Raw genomic sequence first — 18,645 nt, forward strand, 5'->3', positions numbered from 1 at the left:
CATATTATTTTTGTATAAATATTTTATTTTAACATTGTGTGTATATGTGTGTGCAATATTTGTTTCAGGACGAACTTTCTGTGGTAAATTAGAAACTAGTTGATGTCTCTGAATCTCCCTGGAGAAATAGTCAGACAGTAGTCGCTTCAGATATTTAACTGATATATATTCATGCTTCTGTTAAAACAAATCTACCTAGTTAAAAAATGGATGAATTTAAATATCTACATTTGGTTCAAAACTACCCTTTTCTTGAAAATGATATTCATAGACATCAAGTTTTCCTTCATTTTTTATTTTTATTGAAATTTTTTACAAAAGGTTATTTGTTTTGTGGATTACACTTTAACCAAATAATGACAATTCCAAGGACATATATAAAAGATTTGTGTTGTTTTGGGCACTGGGGGTTAGGGGATTAAATCACTGGTTATATTATTTTTGTTCCTGCCATCCTGATAGGTCACTTTAACAAATATTTTAATACAAAATTTAAAATAACATTATTTGTATTTAAAATCTTACTGCCTTAAAATCAACAATTAGTAGCCTGCATAAATGACAGTTTCACTGCACAATGCACATTTTTATCAGTTAGAAATTAAATAAATTCTTCACAATATCCTGTCTGAATGTCTTCAAGTTCAAAGTTCAGTTGTCTGAAAATTACATTGGCTTTTTAAAGGATAAAATATTTTCCTGCTCAGCATTTATCTAAAAATCACACAGAGTTAAAAAGGTTATGACTATTGTATATACTGCGAGAGTATATTTTATACATGTATATGTAATTAATATTTCCTTGGAATGGATTATCTAATAGGATAAGAGTAAGATTGAATTTCATGTTTTTGTTTGTATATGAGATGAAAACGGTTTGCATGGTCTGTTATGTTAATAATAACAAAATCACTTTTTCTCTTTTGTATTTTATTTTAAGAGTTTTAAATGATATAAATGATGTCTATTTCATTTCAAAATGATGCAAATAGTGGAGAGTAAACGCCTGTATTTATGTTATAGAAATATGTTTTTATAAGGTTCTGATCACTATCCTAAATATATTAACAAAATTATAAGGTTTTCTTCTAAGCTGCCAGCACTCCTTACAGATATTTAGCTGACCTCTGATACATAACTGAGTAATAAATTAATATAGATTGATATTTGCAAGGTACATTATTGTATAATCAACATATATAAATTATAAATTAGTTTTGTTTTGGATGCCCTACTTTTAACTTTGTTGGTCAGGATGGGTAGAGACTATTTTCAAACATTGTTCTAAAAGGGAGTTTTCTGCATTTTTAGAAGTTGTATTAGTAAGAAATACTATGTCATATGCCCATGTGACATTTATGCCCTTCATGTACCCTTTCTAATCCTGAAACTTTCTATTCCTGTTATAATCACTGAGAAACACTATTCAATATTATGCATAGATTCTTGGTGAGCAGTACTTTTTAGTCATTTGTAGTGGCGAAAATCAGGTAGGCTTTCTAGAATGACAAAAAACTCAAATAAGATTTATAAATGAGTCATCTGTTATTTACTGTATAGAGGTAATGGATAAAGGCTAGAATTAGGTATAAACAAATACATTTGATCAATTTACTTTCTTACCTGTATTTTCTCTACTGAGATGTCTTAATTTCAGGCTTAGTCTTTCTATATTCTGTATACTGTATAAATATTGTTGATCTTTGCACCTTCTTGTAATAAGTTGTACACAGATATGTAACGACTAAGCATATTTTATCTGAATTTTCAGTGATTAATCAATGCATGAATGATTTTTGTTGAGCATTGAATGAAAATTAATATTCTTTGGCAAATAATAGTACATGTATTTCAAGTTACTGACAGTATTTGATTTATCTTTATTTCATGATTATTTACAGACCGATTTAATTGTTTACTTTTAAAACTATAAAATAAAAATACTGAATAAAAGTAAATAGTAGTGCCTTCCTTCTCACTTTATGTTACCAAATCACATTGTTATATTTTCAGTGTTCCAGCTAGGATTTCAAAAGGGCAGGATGCCAATCCTGAAAAAGGGCATTTAACGTGTGATATGATAATATGAAAAGGGCATGTTTTAATAAAGATTATAATCAAACATTTTTTGTTCATTGAATCACTGGTTTTATATATACAAGAACAACATCATAAGCCCAGAGAAAAACTATCTTTCTACTTTTTAGGCTGAAAACTTGTCAAGCAGCTTGTCACACAAGTTTTAAATCATTGCTTGGCACAGTTAAGCTTTATATGCAGTATTGTTTGAAAAATGTCCTGCTTCATTCTGTTTCTATGGTCTGACACACTTTACAAGTTTAACATTTCTACCTTTTCTGTGCTTAATGGCAATACAGCACAAAACAGCTGTAAATGCACAATGTTAGGATATAGTGAACAGTGAAAATTTGGATTGAAAATAAAAAATACAGAAAAAGATGACCAAGGCACCCTACCAACCCTGCTACTAAGACCCTCTTTAACTTTTCCCATAACTCAAAACACCTAAACATATAAATTCTAAAGCCAGAAGTATGAAGACATATTTTATAATATCTTAGTAGGTTACTCAATGCTAGGAAAAAATAAGATTGAGTTATCTTTCTTTATTTGGGTGTGCTCCTTCTTTGGAGGATAATAAACAGTACCTGTACGTAGAAGATGTAAATACGATCAACAATATGGCGGCCGATTTTGTTATTTTCATATAAAAAATGAAGGCAGTCAATGAAAAATACGTCTTAATTTGCTATTTATTTCACGGAAAACAATAATAGCAATGTTTTTAACGAGTTGATTATGGTTTTCGACTTTCTGTCAATTACGTTTTCTCCATGAAACTACGGTAAACATTGCCCAAGTTGTATGAACATTTCTTCAAGTTCAAAGACAAATGCCGACTGACCGATTCTATTTGAATGAATTAATGTTGATGATCATTAAATGACCCATCCGATAAACGGATTACCTATAACAACAGATTATGACACCTGCTGTAACCGTTGATTAGCTTGGGGTCGTAAACAAAGTCATATACTTGTCGCCAGGTAAATTTTCGTAATTGGCTGATCATATCAATACAAACAAAATAATATACCAATCGATCTTCAAAAAAGGCAGGGCGCTCTGCAAACTGTAAAAAGGGAACAGGGCGGCACTTGGGAAAGGGCGGGCGGACCGCCCTGTGATTACGACCTAGCTGGAACACTGATTTTCCTTAGATTGCAGTGCAGTACATGTTATCAGACATACCAATTCTCAACTTATATTTCAGGATAACCTGATGGCAAACAGTAGTCTTATAGATGATGAAGCTGTTACAGTTAGTGCCCCACCCATTGTACCCCCCTCAGACAAGAGACCAAAGTCTGTCCCGGTACAGTTGACTAGAAGACCGGACACTGTAAGTAGTTCTTTTTTGATTAATTTGACATACTGTAAACTTTGGACAATAAGTTAAATAAAGAAACGAATGACCTTTTCCTATGTTCAAATTAGAAAAAAAGTTGATTTTTTTTAAGCATTTGGTAGACTCATATTAAACTAGACTTTTAATTACCCTTTTAGCCTAACATGAGATCATTGTCAAGGAAATAAAGATAATTCCTTAAACTTGCATTTAACTTGATCTTTTATTACCTGTTTAGGCTAATGGGAACCTCAGACCATTGTCAAGGAACATAAAGACTAGTCCTGCTCTGTTTACTCTGGACCGAGTGATGAAGAGTTTCCGGGCCCGAAGTCAGCTGCTGGTCAGTCAACTTGAGGACAGTGATGAGGTCATGCATAACACATATGTCATTGAGGAAGAAGGAGAAACAGCTGGTACCAGTCAGAAGTTTGATGCAGAGGAACCAGTACAAGACTCACAAGAACATGAAACGTATGTATGATGTTACAGGGTAATGCTTAGTATATTTTGACAACAGGGATTACAGTCAAACCTGCCATAGCAAGCATTTGATTATTGAAAATTTGGATACATTAAGGGCACAGTAAAAATACTTTTCTAACAACAAAGCATGACACTGTGAAATAAATATCTGTTTCAAAGGACATGTATGTACTGATTATCAGGTTGTCTGCATATTGATATTGTAAAATATCAGCTGTGAGTCACAATACGAAGCTTTTTGTCGAGTGAGCGCAGCAAATGAGTTCAAATAGGCTTCATATTGTATCCAGCAGCTGATATTTTACAGTATCAATATGCAGACAACCAGATAATTGATTTATCCGATTGTATTTGCGTATTTTGCATGATAGAAACAAGTGTTTTCTTTGTTTCACCAGCTAACCGGAAGATGACTTAATAATTTCGGGTCAAACTTATCAATGTCGGTTCATTCATTCAGACATCCAGGTCAAAGTTATTAAGGCAGGGTCAACGTATTTGACATCACAAAGCCGTGTTATGCAATTTTATTAAGAGCTGAGCAGAGTGATACAGACAGTGGGACGACAGATAAATAAATTTATTATTTGTTGTCTTTTATATAGGTTTGACTGTATAATTTAATTTAGTACCCATTTAAAATTTTCAGGAGCCCACAGTTCCACATTCTTCATTTTGAAATAGAAATCAGCAGTAGTTCAACACAAACTCTGTTTCTGGTCTCTGTTAATGTTTTCTTGTAATGCACATAAAATGATCTTTCAGTGTCTAAAGATCTGTTTTATGTAAAGTGAATGAAAATGAAGACTTTTTCTTGATGACATGTGATTCAGTAAAATAGAACTATTAGAGTTCTACCTTTGAAAATTTTATAACGAAGATTCAAGGTTTTTGTAATTACACTGAAAACTTAATTTGATGTTTCTTTTTATTAATCGTTGATTATATAATAATAATATATTTTAGAGGAAAGTTTGTTAGGAAAGGAACATTTAAAGTAAAGAGAGGTAGAAAGGCAGAGGAAAATAAAGAGAATGTCAACAACACAGATGTCCCAGTTATAACTGTTAACAGAGAAGGTAATTATACCCACGCTCTAGAGGAGGGCAATATACTGATTTTTCAGTGACCTGTTCTTCCATCTGTGCATCCATCCATCCTTACACATTTCTGTCACATTTTCCCCAGCAACTACAGGTCATATCTCACACAGTTTCATCTGGTCTTGCTGTAGAGTGTGACATATTTTCAGTTCCTTCAATGTTCTACTTCTTGTTTTCCGAAAATATATTTTTACGTCACATTTTTATTTAATAGCAATTGCAACCAAAGGAAACAATCTGGTTCTAAAAATGGTGATGTATGGCAGGCTGCTGACAACAGTTTCTATGCAATAACCTATGAACCATTCAACCAGTGCTTTTCAAATTTTACAATCTTGATTTTAATGATAAAATGGAGGTCAAATTCGATATTGACAATTTTTCACTTTTGCTGTTTAGGAGAAATGGTCCTTAATAGATTGGAAATTAAGCATAGAACTAACAGGTCAAACAAGACATAATTGCCTTCAAAATACAGAAAGCTGTTATATAGCAGCAATTTCCATCCATACCGTGTTCAGTTCTCTTTATGTTATGCATCCTGTTTGCCAAAAACATATATCTTTAAATTTCATGTACACATGCAAATTTTTTTTGATTCAAGTATTTAATGCAAAATAGAGTCAATAATATTGAGTTAGAAACAAATTCAAACATGACTTTAAATCCTAAATGAATATTTTAAAAACAGTAAATCTCTTGTTGATTTCTAGTATGAATGGTTTATGACCGGTTGATTGATTAAAGAGAGATAGAATAAAAGCAAACAAATATTGAAAACATTATATTTTGGCATAAACACACAGGGATTTCCAAACATGTAGTATATCCATAGTAAAGTTATTGTATGAATTGATAGTATTTGATTGTTTGGTTGGTGTTTAACTCCACTTGCAGCACTATTGCGCTATTTCATGGAGGTCAGTTTTTATTGATGTAGAAAACTGGAATGCCTGGAGAGAACCACTGACCTTTGGTAGAAAAACTGACAATCCTAGTTAATTAAGATTAAATTCGAACATACCTGCCACATTCAATATTTGAACTCACAACCTAAGTGTTGACAGGCTAGTGATACAGTATTTCAACTACTTTGACCACTGGGCCCCAATGGTATTTGAAATTTAAACTGAAAGCCTTTATGAAGTACTGAATGTTTATAGGTACATCTGTATTTAAACTTTCTGTGTAAAGGAATGAATCTTGTCATCTGTTATACATTGTACTTGTTGTCAAAGTTTGCTTATGGTTGTCTGTTTGTCTAGTTATAACAGGAAGTATGTCATCCTCAGCAGGGGGAGATAATTTAGGTGTAAGTACTATTGAAGCTGTAGAGGACAGTTTAAGGAAGAGTGCTAACACACAGAGGATGTTGAAAGAATCCAGACTAAAACTGACTGATGCCCACACTAAAATGAGAGATTTGTCGATCAACATCAGGTATGATATCTGAACTAAATTCTGCACTGTGATTAAACAAAACCTATACTAAAGGAGTCAATTAAAAGGTGCTTTATCTAATAACATAATTTATTTTTTATCTAAAACAAATGGTGACCAACACTGCACAACTGACAAAGATTTTAAATTAGTTTTAGCAAACAATGAATTGTATTTTCTAAAAACCAAGAGAAAAAAAAGACATTTCTATTATATGAATTGAGTGATATTATAAAACAACTATTTCACAGAAGGAATACAATTATTATAAGATAATTTAATTCAATATTTCTTACATATAAAATCATCATATAAAATATATAATTTATGGTTGTGAAGTCTGAATATTGATTGTGAATTTTTTTCTTTATTTGATAAGGTTAAAAGAACAATTGATAAGAGAACTCGTGAAAACTGGGAAAGATGCTGATTTAATGAATAAAAAGTATGCTGATAAGATAAAATCTCTTGAAAAGGTAGGTATATTAGTAGTCAGTATTAAATAAATTATACAGTATAAGTGTCTTGCCTTCCTTTGTAGATGTTTAAACATGGATGTATATATTTTTTTATATATTATTTTATTTAAGTTTTAGAAGCATGTTGTAAAATTGAGAATGGAAATGGGGAATATGTCAAAGAGACAACAACCCGACCAAAGAGCAGACAACAGCCGAAGGCCACCAATGGGTCTTCAACGCAGAGAGAAAATCTCGCACCCTGAGGTGGTCCTCAGCTGGCCTCTAAATAAAATTGTGTACTAGTTCAGTGAAAATGGACGTCACACTGAACTCCAAAACATATAAATGAACTAAAATTAAAAAACATACAGTAAATGAATAAGAGATGGTAAAGTAATGTATTACATACATACATAAACATTGATATGTTGAAAATTCATTCTTATTTAGGTTTAATTATAAATATTAAGTCCTTAAAATTGTCCTCTTTATAAAATGATCATGTCAAAATATAATCACAATTTCTGCTAGCTTTCAGAGATCATCTCAAGACAGATTTTACTGTATTACTGTAGATAAGATTGTAGAAGTAGGCAGGGATCCAGTTCTTTCCATATCAATGATTGGTTTGGATGCATCTTGAATTTATTATATTACAATGTACAAGATTATCAAAATGGTTTCCTAAAAACCTTCAGTTTAATTAAGAAATATAATTTTCTGAGGATGCACAAGCTTTTATATAACAAATACTTTTTAATTTTTCAGGAAAGAATGAAAGTAAAGAGAGATTTACAGGAAACCCAGTCAGTGTTACAGGAGTTAGAGGCTAAACAGGAAACTACAGAGAAAGTCAAACTTACACAGTAAGTGTCATAAACACCTTCACTTCAGAAAGGCTCACAAACACACTTTTATCGTTCTTATCCTTACCCTCTATAAAAAAATACTTTTTTATCTGAATGGTTTACATAGTTATCTTTCACTGCTAGTTTAAGAAATTTCTATGTCAGTTTCTTTTTATAATAGAAAATTTACCTAAAGAATCCATATTGTGATTAAATATTGTTTACTGTCAAAAAAGTTAATTTATTTATAACTTTCGTTATAGAGAATACAAGAAGAGGATGGAAACAGCCAAAGCTAGAATGTCTGCTATCTCCAAGAAACAGAAAGAGACAGAAAATATTGCTAACTTCTCTATTTATAATGAGAAAAAGTAAGTCTTGCATTCAACAAAACAATTCTTTGTAAGGATATTGCCTCTTTGATATTCAATTTCAGAGTTAAAATTTAGATATTTATAAATTTTGAATTAATTTTAAAACTTTCAGAATTTATCTGTTGAGAAAAAGAGATATCATATTGCAGAAGATTCAGTGAAAGAATGTGTAATGTTATCATGCATGGTTGTACAAGATTCAGTGAAAGAATGTGTAATGTCATCATGCATGGTTGCAGAAGATTCAGTGAAAGAATGTGTAATGTCATCATGCATGGTTGCAGAAGATTCAGTGAAAGAATGTGTAATGTCATCATGCATGGTTGCAGAAGATTCAGTGAAAGAATGTGTAATGTCATCATGCATGGTTGCGTTTTTTGTGTCTTCCAAAAAGAAGATCTGAGGATGGCAATAAAATTTAACGTCCTATTCTAATTTTGGCCATTGAAGAACTGAAAACAAGCAAATGACATGTATTAATTATAAAAATAGAATAAAAGGGAAATTTTAAATCGACTATGAATTAGAAAAAAGAGAACATCTGTAGTTTTTATACGACCGCAAAAAAATTTTTGTGGTTGTATATTGGTATGACGTTGGCGTCGTCATCATCGTCATCGTTCGAAGACACATTAGTTTTCGCACTCTAACTTTAGTTTAAGTGAATGGATCTCAATGAAATTTTACCATAAGGTTCAATACCACAAAAGGAAGGTGGGGATTGATTTTGGGGGTTATGGTACCCACAGTTAAGGAATTAGGGGCCAAAAAGGGGCCAAAAATAAGCATTTTTGTAACTTCCAGACATAACTTGTGTGTTGGTGTATGGATCTCTCTGACATTGTACCACAAGGTTCCATATCACAAAGGGAATCCTGGGATTGATTTTCGGGGTAATTGCCTCCAAATTTTAGGAATTAGGGGCAAAAAACAAGCATTTTTCTAGTTTCATGACAATAACTTGTGTGTAAGTGTATGGATCTCTCTGACATTGTATCACAAGGTTCCATATCACAAAGGGAATGCTGGGATTGATTTTGGGGGTAATTGCCTCCAAATTTTAGGAATTAGGGGCCAAAAAGGGGCAAAAAACAAGCATTATTCTAGTTTCATGACAATAACTTGTGTGTAAGTGTATGGATCGTTATGAAATTGTACTACAAGGTTCCATATCACAAAGGGAAAGCTGGAATTGAGTTTGGGGGTATTGCCCAAAAAGTTTAGGAATAAGGGGCCAACAAGGGGCCAAAATTAAGCATTTTTCTAGTTTCCAGACAATAACTTGTGTTCAAATGTATGGATCTCTCTGAAATTGTACTGCAAGGTACCATACCACAAAGGGAAAGCTGGGATTGATTTTGGGGGTAATTCCCTCAAAAGTTTAGTAATTAGGGGCCATAAAAGGGCAAAAAAATAAGCATTTTTCTAGTTTCAGGACAATAACTTGTGTGTAAGTGTATGGATCTTTAAGAAATTGTAATGCAAGGTCCCATATCACAAAGGGAAAGCTGGGTTTGAGTTTGGGAGTAATTGCACTAATCGTTTAGGAATTTGGGGTCAAAAAGGGGCCAAAAAACAAGCATTTTTCTAGTTTCCATATCACAAAGGGAAAGCTGGGATTGAGTTTGGGGGTGATGAATCATAAGGGGGTTCAAAAAATTTGGGGGGGGGGATTTTTTTTCCCTTTTTTTCTTTAAAATTTTCCATTTTAAATTGGTTATTTCTGATTTATATATAAAAGGAAATAATAATGATATGGTTTGAATAGGTAAATTAAAAATTTTTAAGTTCTTAGACCAAATTCATTCTGTGTGTCAAATATTTAATTACAATCCAAATTCAGTGCTGTATCAAGCTTGAATGTTGTGTCCATACTTGCCCCAACTGTTCAGGGTTCGACCTCTGCGTTCGTATCAAGCTGCGCCCCAGCGGAGCATTTTATTTTACATTAGTATGACATATATCTACATTCTACTTAAAATATACTTAATACATGCTGTTGAAGAGGTTTGCAGAGAAAATCTGAAGTTTACTTAAATTTTGGACTAACATCTTGGTATTTTTTAGTGATCAAATGATCATTTATATTACAAATCCATTTAGTGTTTATTTCAATGAATCCAAAGAGAATGAAAATGATTAAAATTGAACCCTCAAGAATCTCCAATTCTTTACTTTTAAACAAAACATAACCACTTTATTTATACTTTTAGAATACAAGATCTAGAGCTGGCTGTTGACAGAATGAAGCAAACAAAGGAACATGTGACAAAGAAGTTAAAAGATGAATCTGAAAGGAAACTCAAATTAGAGGTGACTATCATATTTCATTTAATTTTCTTGTCCGTTTCTATACAAAATTGAACATCACTGTCTGGACAGTTAATGAAGTTTTATAGGCTGACCTTTAATAACCTTTATGTCTGGAATCACCACATAGGTAATTGTATTTAAGTATGATATATTAATTCTTGGAAGATTTGAAAATTGTAGCTTTCTCTTGATCATTATTTATATTAAAGTATCTTTTTACCCTGTAGAGAGAGATGCAGAAGGAAACACAAAAAGTCAAGGAACTGGAGATAAAGAATGAACAACAACAGAAAATATTGAAACGAAAGAATGAAGAAATAGCAGCTGTTCAAAGAAAGTTAAGAAGTGGGGGAGGATCATCACTGCCACCTATCAACATGTAAGTCAGAAACAATGTTTGCCAGGAAATTTACGTATGGTAGATTATAATTTGAAAGGTAAATGCTTGGACCTTAAAAAGATGTATCCAAAAATTCTGGTTATCAAGAAAAAACCTGGCAATGATGAATTCAGTTTTGTATTTTATGTTTATGTCATATACATATAAATAGAATTACTTGAAATTAACCAGATATTTAAACGGTGCACTATTAGAAATAGACAAATAATTACTGAGAAATAATTCATTGCGAACAAAATGCTTTTCACACTTGAACTTCATCTTTTTTGCTCATGACCAAACATTCTGAACAACGAAAAGAAGGAAAAAATAATTAGTCTGATTAGAACATGGAAAAAATTCATATCCATTTGAGTAAGACGAAACCTAGGTGTTTAGGCAGACTACATTTTAGCGAATGTTTATTTATTACAGCATGGATCAAACATTTTAGTTTATGTTTATTTATTACAGTGAAGATCATGATAAGATAGAAGATCAGAAGAAATGGTTAGACAATGAAGTGGAGAAAGTCTTACAGCAGAAAAGACAAATGGAGGAACTACAAGAAGTAAGTTCTTGTTGTCTTGCGTCAACGAAGTCGAAAAAGTGAGACTTAGGTGTGCTGTTTCTGACAGTAGCGTCAACAATTTATTAGCTTGTGATTAGGTCAGTTTAGTGAGAACCACTGGTGGTAGGTCAATGATATTTGGTTTGAAGTTGTATTAGCCGTGGCACATCTCATTTCCATGAGATTATTTGGCCAAACTTTTGCTTAGTTTGCATGTATTAGTTTGTGATTAAGTCAGTTTAAATGGAACCATTAGTGGTAGGTCAATGATATTTGTATGGAGATGTATTAGCATTAGCACATCTCATTTCCATTCAGGTTTTTGGCCTCGCCCCCTCAGTCATGGTCTATTGACTGAATATTTTGCATAGTTACATGTTAAAGTTTGTGATATGATCAGTTCTAGATGAACCAAGTCAGTGATATTTGGTATGCAGATGTTTTGGCATTTTCAAGTCTCATTTCCAGGCCCAAACCCTCATCATGGTTTATTGATTTTGAAACTTTACATGGTTTACAAGTTAAAGTTTGTGTTTAGATTTTTTTAAAGGGAACCACTTATGATAAGTCAAGGGTATTTGGTATGCAGGTTTATAAATATGGGCATTTCTTATTTCTGTGGAGGTATTTGGGTCAGCACCTTCAGTCATGGTTCATTGACTTTGAATGATTTGCATAGTTCACATGTTTAAATATTGCCATTCTAATTTCAACATTTGCATTATACTATCAACATTACAAAATGCAAGACATATCTCTGTGTCAACAGTTTATAGTAATTAATATGGGGATTTCATGGGAATTATAGAAATTCAATAGTTATTAAATAAATATCAATAAACAAAAAACAACTACTATTACTATTATGAAGGTTTTAAACAACCTTGACTACCTGTAAGGGTCTTCTATGGTTGGTCACAAAACACAATAACATTATTAGTGTGTAGACAATAACAAAAATGGAGAACTTCATATTAACATTTTTGAAGAATATTTTTAAAGGTATACAGGATATGGCTAATGCATGGAATATTTATTTTTAGGAACTCAAAAAGAGAGAGACAATAGTTGCTAAGAAAGAGGCCATGTTGGCTGAGAAAAGTGAAATAGAATTCAGGAGAATGAGATCTAGTCAGATCATAAATAAGGTAACATTAGTAGCTTTATTTTGCCAGAAAGCTTTTTTTTGTAATTTTTAAGCAATTTATAGCATGTAGATGGATTGATTTTAGTAATGTAAATCTATATATCATTCTTGTTTATAAAGTAAGAAAGTTTTAATTTCTAAATTAAATGACTTTTTATATTGAATTTGTATTTTACGTACAGTATTCTAAATGATTATTATTCCAAAAAATTGAATAGAATTCAATATCATTTGTTTTTATTATTATTTTTATTAAACAATATACAGGAAATTTATTACTTAACAATGTTGTTTCAGAAAACTTTATTTAACAGCATATTTAAGAAAAAAGTATTAAAGAATATTTTTCTTTTTTATTTATAAAATAGTTTATCTATTCAGTATCTACATGTAGTGCATATATGAGTGCATTCTTGTGTAAAATGTTATATATATATATTATCTACAGATTGTGCATTTGGTTGTGCATTCTTTTACAGAATATTTTATCAGTGTCTATGAAGTTAGACACATTAGATAAACGTCTTGAAGAGAAGACATCTGAATTATCCAAGACACCAACAGAACAGCAGCAGTTTGTAAAAGAGGAAATGTCAAAATTCCAAGAAGGGAGAGACAAGCTGGCGAGACAGAGAACTGTCCTTGAGAATAAACTGAGGGAGGGAAGACTGTTGTCAGGACAGGAAGAAAGGAGGTTAGAACTTCCGTGTAAAAATATAAAATTAATGTATAGCGATGTATGAAATATTATAATTACTGTAACAAGTTATACATCAATTAAATGGATTATTTATAAAATATATTGTATTGTACCAAGGGTTTGGAATTTTTTTCAGGCAATTTCAGTAATTTCTGGCCAAAATAGGCATTGAAAATGTCTGACCTTGGTAAATTTTAAAATTCAAATTTATATTCAATTTTAGTCATTTGTATTTTTAATTAGTCACAACTGCCAAATTAGCTGAGGAACTGTAGCTGTAATGTTCCTTTGGAAATTTGTTTGTTTTTGTGGTTTTGCAGTTACTGGCAAATATGGGCATTTCCTGAGCCTTGGATTGTACTGCTTTCATAAAGGCAAAAAGTTTCATGTATAACTTCAGTATCCAAATCTTTTAGTACAACCTGCAGCATATTATTATTAATCAAATATAATTGCCTAGTTTGAAAAGTGGACTTAAAGCAAATTCATTCATAGAAGAACTAAAAAAGTCTTTAAATGTTTCTGAAATCAAAATTCATTACTGTGTTTAACAATAATATGGTTTTTATTTTTGTCATTATAGGATTATAGAACTGGATGAAGGTATTGATGCATTAGATGCAGCAATAGAATATAAAACAGATGCTATAAATAGCCGTCAATTAGAACTTCGTCATTCACAGATTTTGTCTAAGGTTTGTCTTATATTAATTAGAACCTTTATCATGCTCAGCTTTATTAAAGATTTGTTTTAGATTAAGTAGAATTTTAGTCATGTTAAGGTTTGTCTTCCCATCACAATTTATTTTTAGATTTGTGAATCAAATTTAATCTTCAGGGCCTTGCTTACTCAATAGCATTTTGATATAGTATCTTACAAAGAATTTGTATTTTATTTCTTGAATAGAAAGTGATACATTTTTTGTTAAATGATAGTGGAAGGAATAATTTAAAAAAAAAAATCATTCTTTATATTTTTATAGAGTGAGGACCATGTGATGAATAAATTGAATTCCTTGACCACTACAGAAACCAGAGCTCTGATGATGAAATATTTCAATAAAGTCGTAGCATGTAAGGATGCAGAGAGGAGGCTTAATCTTCACTGTAGTGAAATGGAGGTTTGTAAATATTAAACAAAAAGTCTCTCTATGTAAATCAGGCGAACTTGTCGAAACTGAACACTTGTTTCATTGAGTGGAACGTTTTGATTAAAGCATGTTTATCTTTCAAATATGATTTCACATTTAAGTAAATTGTTATTCCAATGAAACAGTCCTTCAATAATATAGCTTAATACTGATTGATTGATTGTTGGTGTTAAACAACACTTTCAGCACTATTGGCTATATTGTGGTGGTCAGTTTTTATGCGGTCTTATATTGGTATGACGTTGGCGTCGTCGTCGGAAGACACATTGGTTTTCGCACTCTAACTTTAGTTTAAGTGAATGGATCTCTATGAAATTTTACCATAAGGTTCAATACCACAAAAGGAAGGTGGGGATTGATTTTGGGGGTTATGGTACCAACAGTTAAGGAATAAGGGGCCAAAAATAAGCATTTTTGTAACTTCCAGACATAACTTGTGTGTTAGTGTATGGATCTCTCTGACATTGTACCACAAGGTTCCATATCACAAAGGGAATGCTTGGATTGATTTTGGGGATAATTGCCTCACAATTTTAGGAATTAGGGGCCAAAAAAGGGGCAAAAAACAAGCATTTTTCTAGTTTCATGACAATAACTTGTGTGTAAGTCCATGGATCTTTCTGAATTTGTACTACAAGGTTCCATATCACAAAGGGAAAGCTGGGTTTGAGTTTGGGGGTAATTGCCCAAAACGTTTAGGAATAAGGGGCCAAAAAGGGGCCAAAAATAGCATTTTTCTAGTTTCCAGACAATAACTTGTGTTCAAGTGTTGTAGATTTCTCTGAAATTGTACTGCAAGGTTCCATATCACAAAGGGAATGCTTGGATTGATTTTGGGGGTAATTGCCTCAAAATTTTAGGAATTAGGGGCCAAAAACATGCATTTTTCTAGTTTCAGGACAATAACTTTTGTGTAAGTGTATGGATCTTTATGAAATTGTACTACAAGGTTCCATATCACAAAGGGAAAGCTGGGTTTGAGTTTGGGGGTAATTGCCCTAAACGTTTAGGAATTTGGGGCCAAAAAACAAGCATTTTTCTAGTTTCCAGACAATAACTTGTGTTCAAGTGTATGGATCTCTCTGAAATTGTACTGCAAGGTACCATACCACAAAGGGAAGGCTGGGATTGAGTTTGGGGGTGATGAATTATAAGGGGGTTCAAAAAATTGGGGGAGGGGGGGGGGTTCCTTTTTTTCTTTAAAATTTTCCATTTTAAATTGGTTATTTCTGATTTATTTATAAAAGCAAATAATAATGATATGGTTTGAATAGGTAAATTAAAATTTTTTAAGTTCTTTGACCACATTCATTCTGTGTGAGAAACCTATGCTGTGTCAAATATTTAATCACAATCCAAATTCAGTGCTGTATCAAGCTTGAATGTTGTGTCCATACTTGCCCCAACTGTTCAGGGTTCGACCTCTGCGGTCGTATCAAGCTGCGCCCAGCGGAGCATTTTATTATTATTGGAGGAAGCTGGAGAGTCTAGAGAGAACCAGTGACCTCAAGCAGAAAAACTGACAATCCTTGTCAATTAAGATTTGAGTCAACAGCACCTGCCACTTGCGGGATTCAAACTCACAACCTCAGTGTTGACAGGCTAGTGATACATTAGATGAACTACTGAGACCACTCAGCCACTGAGGCCCCCTATAGCTTTACAATAGTTATATGTATAATTTCAGCTTTCGAAAATCTATTTTAGGCTTTCATTTGGAATCAGGGTAATGTTAGATACATTTATTAAGCAGTTATATTCCTGCAAGCATTTCATGTGCTTTGATTATTGACAGTGAATAAGACGTATATTCAATGTTTTTGATAGCATAAGTTTGTACAGTACCAGTAATTAGTATTGCATTCTTACTACAATGCTCTATTAGCACTGCCACCCTTTAAAGTGGTGGTGACCTTTTTTCTTTTGTCATTCCTAATGTTGTATTTATTAACATCATACAAATGATTATCTAGGTGAAACAAGATGAGCAAGAGAGGTTAATCCGTGAATTAGAGGCAGCATTACAGAGGTCAGCAGTGGAGGTCGATCGTAGGATTACCAAACAGACACGGGAATATGAACAGAAAATACAAATGTTGATGAGACAGTTGGCTGATTCTGGGACAAATGTTGGTAATAGTGGAGGATTTGGACCTGAAATTGATGAAAAGTAAGTTTTACAGACTCCATGGTCCAATGTTGGATAAAATGGAGGTTTGAAGAAAGGTAATTTTTACTGAGTCCAGTGTAAAACTTTGAACGAAGCGGAGTTTGGACCTCAAATTGATAAAAAAAAAGTTTTATCCAGTCCAGGGTCCATTTTAGACCAGAGTTAAGTGTTTTGACCCAAAGGTCTTAGAAAAACAAACGCTGTTGAATGTAGGGACTAATGTTTGACAAGGTGCTTAATTAGGGGATTTCTGATTGAAGAGTACAGTCTTACTAAATCCAAGGAATTCAGACAATTTAATCAAATCAAGGGACCAGTTTCAGGAAAAATAAAGAGAATGTCAAATTTTTATTAAAGTCCACATGTATTATTAGTATTGTCATTATCAAAACTTATATTATATTACAGTAATTATTTCATTTCTTCAGTATGATTTATTCTCATTTTCAGAATGCAAAGACTAGAGAAGGAATTATATTACTACAAAAAGACCAGTAGAGAGTTAAAGAAAAGGTTAAGAGAACTAGAGGCATCTGGGGCTCTTCCACATCAAGGTATAGTCATCTGATATAAGGATTAGTGAATTGAATTTCAAGTTAAACTTTATTGCATTGATCTTCAAAACACTTATGTCATTTTAAACTTTTTATTTGTGTTGGTCATGTTTCAATAATGAAAATGGTCCAGTAATTTTTTGCAGAATATGCAAATTATGAATGTTTTTAAAATTTGATAAATCTTGTGTTCACTGACTTTAGAATATGTAAAACTAGTCCCAGATTTACAAGAAATAAGTAAACGTATCCAGAAAAATTGTAAGTTTTTATTTGGTTAATTCACTATATGTGAAAAACAGAATAGTTTATTTAGAAACCAGTTTTGATGCAGCAAATTGAGTATTAATGATTTTTTTTAATTTTCTCCTTTGATAGTGTCTCATAACAATATTTCATTCAGGAATTCATTCATTATTTCAGATGATCTTGATATAAGAAGTTCTGTCCAGAGTTCAATTAATGAGACAGACCATGCTGCTGGTGCCTCAAGTAATCATATAGGAAGCAGGGAACCAAACAGGTAAGATATTAGATATAAAAAGTTATACTTTTATCAGTGAGTCAGACCATGATACTGGTATCTTCAGTAATCATATAGGAAGCAGGGTAAACAGGTAAGATATTAGAATTTCATCAGTACCTTCAATAGTGAGCCAAACCATGCTGCTGGTGCCTCAAGTAACCACACCTGAAACAGGGAACCAGCTTGGTAAGATATTTTCAATATTTCAGTAGTTATTTGGGCGAGTGATGCCATCATTAAGCCCTATCTTGTGTCAAAGGAAAACTTTTTTGACACATTAGTGAATTTGAAAAGCCAGTCAGTTAGTGAATGTACAACAAGTAAAGATCATCATGAAAAATAACAATCTAGATTTTTATGGGAGCATAAAGAATAATTGTTTATTGCATTATCATTTTAGAGAACCAAGACTACTTAGTGCTAGAAGTGAGAAACAGAATTCCAGACCAAGTTCTGCCAAATCAGGGGCCAATGTCTCAACCACAGTAACTCCAGTAAAACTGTCTCGTAAAGATTTACGACAAATTCCTGATACAGAACTTGCCCTAAGAAGGTCAAATCTGAGTCAAGGTCGCCACAGTATTGGATCCCCTCCCCCACAAGGTACTGTAATCTAGTCAAATTAAAATGTGCTTACAAATGTTTTAAAATGTTTAAACTTCATTCCCTGAATTCGGTTTGTAATACAATAATTATAATCTGATTCTGAATTGGATGTCCATGTTATTTTGCCAGTAATCTGTTGACAGACATTAAGTTAACTCTAATAATGAATTTCTAATCAGTCTCTATCAGTATAGACAGATGACATCTCGAGTTCAAGTAACAGAGGCATTTCCTTGAAAACAAAATTTACAAATTTCGTTTTTCATAGGGTTCTTTGATCTCAGTTTTTCAGTAGTTAAAATTCAATTATGACGTGAAAATTTTTTGGTTTCCTCTTATTTCAATATTGTGACTCACAGGAGAAAAAAGGCAACATTGCCTAATGA

General features: G+C 32.3%; 1 protein-coding gene across 8 annotated transcripts in view; it reads left to right on the forward strand.

Moving 5' to 3' along the window:
• LOC127706543 (kinesin-like protein KIF27) overlaps positions 1–18,645 on the forward strand; it is a 47,576-nt gene that overhangs the window by 24,669 nt on the left and 4,262 nt on the right. For 6 of the 8 annotated variants that reach the window (XM_052211194.1, XM_052211197.1, XM_052211198.1 and 3 more), the window contains 19 exons: positions 69–83; positions 3,296–3,424; positions 3,669–3,904; positions 4,883–4,995; positions 6,285–6,459; positions 6,839–6,935; positions 7,689–7,786; positions 8,032–8,139; positions 10,356–10,455; positions 10,683–10,834; positions 11,309–11,405; positions 12,449–12,553; positions 13,032–13,246; positions 13,836–13,947; positions 14,236–14,373; positions 16,377–16,573; positions 17,024–17,127; positions 17,551–17,650; positions 18,054–18,256. In XM_052211194.1, the coding sequence (XP_052067154.1) occupies positions 69–83; positions 3,296–3,424; positions 3,669–3,904; positions 4,883–4,995; positions 6,285–6,459; positions 6,839–6,935; positions 7,689–7,786; positions 8,032–8,139; positions 10,356–10,455; positions 10,683–10,834; positions 11,309–11,405; positions 12,449–12,553; positions 13,032–13,246; positions 13,836–13,947; positions 14,236–14,373; positions 16,377–16,573; positions 17,024–17,127; positions 17,551–17,650; positions 18,054–18,256 (2,494 nt within the window). The remainder of the gene's footprint in view (positions 1–68; positions 84–3,295; positions 3,425–3,668; positions 3,905–4,882; positions 4,996–6,284; positions 6,460–6,838; positions 6,936–7,688; positions 7,787–8,031; positions 8,140–10,355; positions 10,456–10,682; positions 10,835–11,308; positions 11,406–12,448; positions 12,554–13,031; positions 13,247–13,835; positions 13,948–14,235; positions 14,374–16,376; positions 16,574–17,023; positions 17,128–17,550; positions 17,651–18,053; positions 18,257–18,645) is intronic. The other 2 variants (XM_052211196.1, XM_052211201.1) reach the window with 1 other exon arrangement.

Source organism: Mytilus californianus, unplaced genomic scaffold (genome assembly GCF_021869535.1).
Source record: "Mytilus californianus isolate M0D057914Y unplaced genomic scaffold, xbMytCali1.0.p SCAF_6, whole genome shotgun sequence".
Taxonomy (NCBI): domain Eukaryota; kingdom Metazoa; phylum Mollusca; class Bivalvia; order Mytilida; family Mytilidae; genus Mytilus; species Mytilus californianus.